The sequence below is a fragment of the Nicotiana attenuata genome, chromosome 8 (assembly GCF_001879085.1).
Source record: "Nicotiana attenuata strain UT chromosome 8, NIATTr2, whole genome shotgun sequence".
NCBI classification, from domain to species: domain Eukaryota; kingdom Viridiplantae; phylum Streptophyta; class Magnoliopsida; order Solanales; family Solanaceae; genus Nicotiana; species Nicotiana attenuata.
Genome location: NC_031996.1, coordinates 24,602,451 through 24,608,096, shown reverse-complemented (window position 1 = coordinate 24,608,096; position 5,646 = coordinate 24,602,451). Strand labels below are relative to the sequence as shown.

The 5,646-nt window shown below is 34.8% G+C and overlaps 1 protein-coding gene across 2 annotated transcripts; it reads left to right on the top strand.

Annotated features, from left to right (window-relative positions):
• Window positions 1,610-2,951, top strand: LOC109231078. 2 transcript variants are annotated; one of them, XR_002068751.1, is made up of 3 exons: window positions 1,610-1,844; window positions 1,927-2,010; window positions 2,151-2,950. XR_002068751.1 is itself a non-coding variant. In XM_019396624.1 (2 exons), exons 1-2 carry the CDS (start codon window positions 1,692-1,694, stop codon window positions 2,165-2,167), a joined length of 336 nt encoding a protein of 111 aa, XP_019252169.1. In that variant the 5' UTR covers window positions 1,610-1,691; the 3' UTR covers window positions 2,168-2,951. The 2 variants fall into 2 exon arrangements, 1 of the variants encoding a protein (XP_019252169.1); XM_019396624.1 differs by having other exon boundaries at window positions 1,610-2,010; window positions 2,151-2,951.

Here is a 5,646-nt window from a genome sequence, read left to right as displayed (position 1 = left end):
ACACTGATTCAGCAGAAATAATCAATATGTTGATTAATGGAAATCTAATATTTGACCCCCTTATTTGTGAATGCAGATTGTTGATTCAAAGGATGGCAGCGTGGTAGTGAGGCACACATACAGGGAGCAAAACAGGGTAGCTGATATGCTGGCGAAGGAACCAGCTAAGGAAGTTTTTTTTGAACAAATCACTCTCTCTAGCAGTTCCTCCGGTGTTTGCCAATGATGTATTTTGGGCAGACACCCTAGAACTGAACTACCTATATCTTTTGTGGGTTGTAATATTAGTACAATTATGCAAAACTTTGCAACTATGGGGGCCATAAGGTACCCCGGTAACTCCCAATGCAGTGTAATCCCCTGTTCAATTAGTTAATATATTATCCCTTTGACCAAAAAAAAAAAAAGAATGGATTAGTCAAAAGCGAATGTAAAATGCCATTGCTGTAAGTTTGTGCGCAAGCTGGTACGTACTGTATTATTATTATTATTATTATTATTATTATTATTATTATTATTATTATTATTATTATTATTATTATTATTATTATTATTATTATTATTATATCTTTTTCTTTTTTCTAATGAAAATCAAAACTCCTGACACATGCATGTAACACTTTTCAACATGATGATGTTTACGTATTGGCATTAAGCTTCTGAGTTTTAAATGAGAAAAAAATTACTACTAAACAATTGGCCAGAATTGACTTAACAGTAAACTTTGATCATAAATATTATTTTAAAAAATGTAATCATTACCAAAGTATAAAAAATTGGTGGAGAAGTATATATGTCTTGAGGTTCAATCATTCTAGTCCGCATTAATCCACTTAAAAGATTAGATTACTCGCATTACGCTACTAGCCCAATGTCAAAAAAGTTTTGTCAAAACAATATATAGAGGAAAAATCAAAGGAGAAGCACATGAATTTGATTGAGTTGATAACTTTAATTATTACACAAGTGGGTCATTTTCTTAGGTACTAAACTTTATGGTTTCAAATTAAGGAGAAAAAATAAATATAAAAGTTGTTTTCGAGTCTAGTAGGTTAAATTACACTCTTAATTACCACCCAATCCATTTTAATATCAAAGAAACTTCATATTTATGTCGCGTCATATCAAAGTTTTTATGTTAAACCAAATAATTTCATTTTAGCAGTTAAAAATAAAAGTGATCATATATGTAATTTAGACACATATTTTGTATTAATTGATTTGCTGTAAGTCCGTTAGCTTGTAAACACCTATTAATGGTTCAACTACTAACCAATCCACTGAACTTTTTCTGATACCTAACTTTCTTCTCTATTGCTTAGTTTATATTTTGTTTTCATCGATCTATTGCTAAGACGATACCTAATTATCGACCGCATGCAAGTGCTACAGAATGTTGTGACTAAAAAGGCTAAAAGGCAAAAGGCATGGAGCCCCCTATGCACTTAAAAAATACTACAACTTGTGGCTGGGGCCTGAAGTGAGAGCAAATTACTGTACTACACAGTCTCCTTGTCTCCACATTGTCCACATTCATTAACTGAATAGGAAAAGTTAGAAGAAACGTAAGATTGAGATGGAAATCTGAGTGCCATTTTTAATCAACTAACTAGTATAAATAGATTCATGTATTTCAAACTGGAATGCACAACCCTCTCTTAATTATCCTTCTTCATTCTTAAATTATCGCAATGGCGAGCACTTGCAGTAAGTCTTTGTGCAGCAACTATATGCTGCTAAAACCAGAGGAATGTAGTGTATTAGACTTGATACGTATCTTGTTTTCCAGTAAAATATTGGGACCAAATAATTTCGTAGACTACCCTGATCAAGAAGTGACTAAGGTATCATTTCCACAAAGATGGATAATTTTTATTTCCATCCTAGCCCAAAAGATTTTACAGTCTACTGCTAATCCTTTGGCAGGGTTTGGCAATGCTATTGAGCACTGGCTTAACCTTCTAAATGTTAACGGCGGCTTCTTCCGTCTTGTTTTCAACGCCTTAAGAGGTACTGCCCTACTTGAAGTTGTTAATGCTACTCATTATCAATTCTTTAGTATAAGATTTTTTTACACTAAAATTTCACGTTATCTTTTAACAATAGCGCAAAACTATTTAATTTATATTTGTGATAATTTGTTGGTAAAGTTGTAGGAGCCGGATAAGGAATCAGCGACCTTCTTGTCTTTTATTGGAAATATGGATAAAAGGGTGGAGCTAGATAATAAGAGTGTTGAACTTGGACGGAGAAGATACCTTGAGGCAATAAGTATGATGGCTGCCAAAGCAGCTTACGAGAACAAAGCATATATTGAAACTATTGTCACGTCCTTAGTCGTTAACTAAGTACACGTGCGGCACTTTACAATTTGCTCACGATCTTGTACAATTTGCTCACGTTTTTGCTATGCCAAGTCAGCCTGACTACACTCAAGATCGCTAAGAGAATATTAGAACACAAGAGAATTGCAAAAGGAAGCTTTTGTATTAGAGAGAACTTGATTGTTTTGCTTGGTGAGTTTACACACTACAAAAAAACGCTGCATTTGCGGAGGTTTTATCTACATATTGCGGCGGTCAAAAACCTCCGCAATACACTTTTACGGCGGTTTCCAAAATCCCCGCAATAATGTTCGTCGCAGCCAATTTGCGGCGGTTTTCTGATAGACCGCCGTTATCATATAGCGGCGGATATTTACCGGCGGTATAACCTCCGCAATTTAGTAGTTGGCTGTCGCTTATTTAAACAAATAGCGAAGGTCAGAACCCCCGCAATATCTTTATTTAACCCCCACGAATTTTATAACACAATATTATCATAGGTTAAATAGCGGCAGTTATAACCTCCGTTGTTCATTGAATATATCTTTTTTCTGCAATAGAATGTTACTCCATAACTGTTCCAATTTCAATTATGTTAATATAATGAAGCATCAACAAATTATATAAATTGCATAGTGGAATCAAGTAACATCAATATATTAATAAACCACAAAATACATTAAAGTAAAATATCATTAGTATCAAAAATTTGCTTTAAACACAACTACTCCAACCATTAAACACAAAATATCAATATTATAAGTCTTAAAACTAACATTAAACATAACATCCACTCCAACCATTATGGACAAAAGATCTACTATGATCATTCAATCGAGTACGATACTTAATTATCTAATACATTTGCAAGCAACTTCAATAGTTGTCGTTAGGATTACTTTCACCGGATGATCTTCTTATATCCGTGGGTAAAATGGATCCGCTAGCCGCATCACTTGGATACAAAACAATCAAAAAAAAATATAATTAACAAAAAGTACCTCAACAATATCCAATAACTAATTATACTTGGACTGAACAATCATACTTTACAAAATTAAATAAGAAAGTTATGAACTATTCTTACCGTTGAACGAGGAGGAGAAACAAATATCCCTGCAAATTCTTCAGGTATCTTTCCTTCTTTCATTATCATATATGCCTTAAAAGCATTCATCATTTGAGTGTTAACATTCATCATTTCTCTGTAGTTCTCCTGGCTTTGATTGTGAGCATTCAACATTTGATTGTACTTCTCTTGGCATTGGGAAGAACATGAACCATTATTATAACTTGAAGCATTCAAATCACTATAACGAGGTCTTGTTTGTCTAAAAGCTCTGCTAGGAACAGCTCCTAATCCTAAGCACCTTACCCTTCCAGAATGCTCTTTTCCCAACACCTTACCAACAGCATCATTTGGCAAAATTTCAGACTCATCCACGGTGCTTTGGGTCAATGCTAGTTCAATTTTTTCTCAAATACATTACACACCAAAAGCAAGTGTCCTTACTTCAGTTCGTGATTGACAAGTTAACTACACATAGAAAAGCAAACTATGAAATAAAAACTTGATCTTTTAGATGAAAAGAGACATCATGGTAGACATTTTTCAGGAGGTTGCAGAAGAAGAAACCAAAGACAAGAAAATGAAATAATGCATAGAGGAGGGAAATTCCAAGGTAACAATAGATAAATACAGCAACAAAAGGAGCTCCAATAACAGCAACAACAGTAAGGAATCTTCTGAATCTTCAAATCTCAAAGAAATAGTCCACAATGGTTAGCCTAAGTTAACCGACTTTTCTCCTACATATGATGCTTCAAAGAAAGTACGTACGTACTTTAGTTCTTTCTCATCTACCAAAATTTTCCTATTTATACCCCATTTCACTGATAGAACCATCGACATAATATTACTCTCATCACAATTTCCCATGGAAATGCATAGCAAAGAGGCTCAACACAACGAGAGATATTACTTGAGTAACCATCCGGCACCGAGATATTTTTTAAAGTTTTGAGAAAGTCGACTCTTTTATTTGTTGGAATAACAAACGAAGCAAGCCGAGAATTCTCATTCTCATCTGGCCAAAGATCACGCCTTATACCCATATCTTGTAGATCTTTTCGAGCCTTAACAGATCCTTTGATTTGTCTTTATCATGTAGCAAAGTGTATATAATATTATCAAACACATTCTTCTCAATGTGCATAACATCTAAATTATGGCGCAACAAGTTGAATTCCCAATATGGAAGATTGAAGAATATGCTTTTTTTTCTCTATTGTTGAGTTGCACTTTCCTCGGTACCTTTTTGTCGATTTCTTTTCCTTCTCTCATTCAATTCTGCTGGTTTTCCAAATGTAACATCAATTTCTTCCACTTGTTTCAAAATATCTGACCCAGTTAACTTCCTTGGAGGATTTCTCTCATCCGTATTGCCAAAAAAACGAAGCCTCATCAATCTAAATTTATGATTTCTTGCCAAAAACCGATGATGACCAATAAAGCACCACTTTCTACTATGACGAAGTCGGCAAGGTTCTGTGTCAAAATTACAAGATGGACATGCAAAACCGGTATGTGTGTTCCAACCAGATAAAATTTCAAGTCCAGGAAAGTCACTAACTGTCCACATAAGAGCTTCTCGCATTCTAAATATTTCATTCTTTGATGAATCAAAAGTTTCCACACCTTCACACCACAACTCATTCAACTCCTTAATAAGCGGTTGTAGGTATACGTCTATATTATTTCCCGTCGTACGTAGACTTGGAATGATCATTGAGAGGATAAAATTTGGTTGCTTCATACACAACCAAGGTGGAAGGTTATGTGAAACCAAAATCACTGGCCAAATGCTATAATTAGTACTCATCATCCCAAAAGGATTGAAACCATCACTAGCTAGGCCTAATCGAACATTTCTAGGATCAGAAGCCAATTCGGGAAAAGTAGTATCAAATCTCTTCCATGCCTCGCCATCTCTGGGATGCCTCATGATTCTATCTCTGTTACTATCTTTCACATGCCATCTCATATGCTCTGCAATTTTAGAGCACATGAACAATCTCTGCAACCTTGGTTTTAGTGGAAAGTAATGCAAAATTTTTGCGGGCATCTTTTGCTTCTTTTTCTTCTTTCCCGTAGTAGACATGTGATTATTGTTGCTCTTCTTAGTTGGCTTCCATCTAGAAGTATGACAATGCTTGCATGTTTCCTCATTAGCATCATCTCCCCAGTACAGCATGCAATCGTTTGGACAAGCATCTATCTTGATATAATCAAGACAAAGCTTTTTTATGGTATTCTTGGCCT

Bases quoted from the DNA above. Each gene is read 5' to 3' on its own strand.
- LOC109231078 (XM_019396624.1), top strand. From the start codon at position 1,692: ATGGCGAGCACTTGCAGTAAGTCTTTGTGCAGCAACTATATGCTGCTA.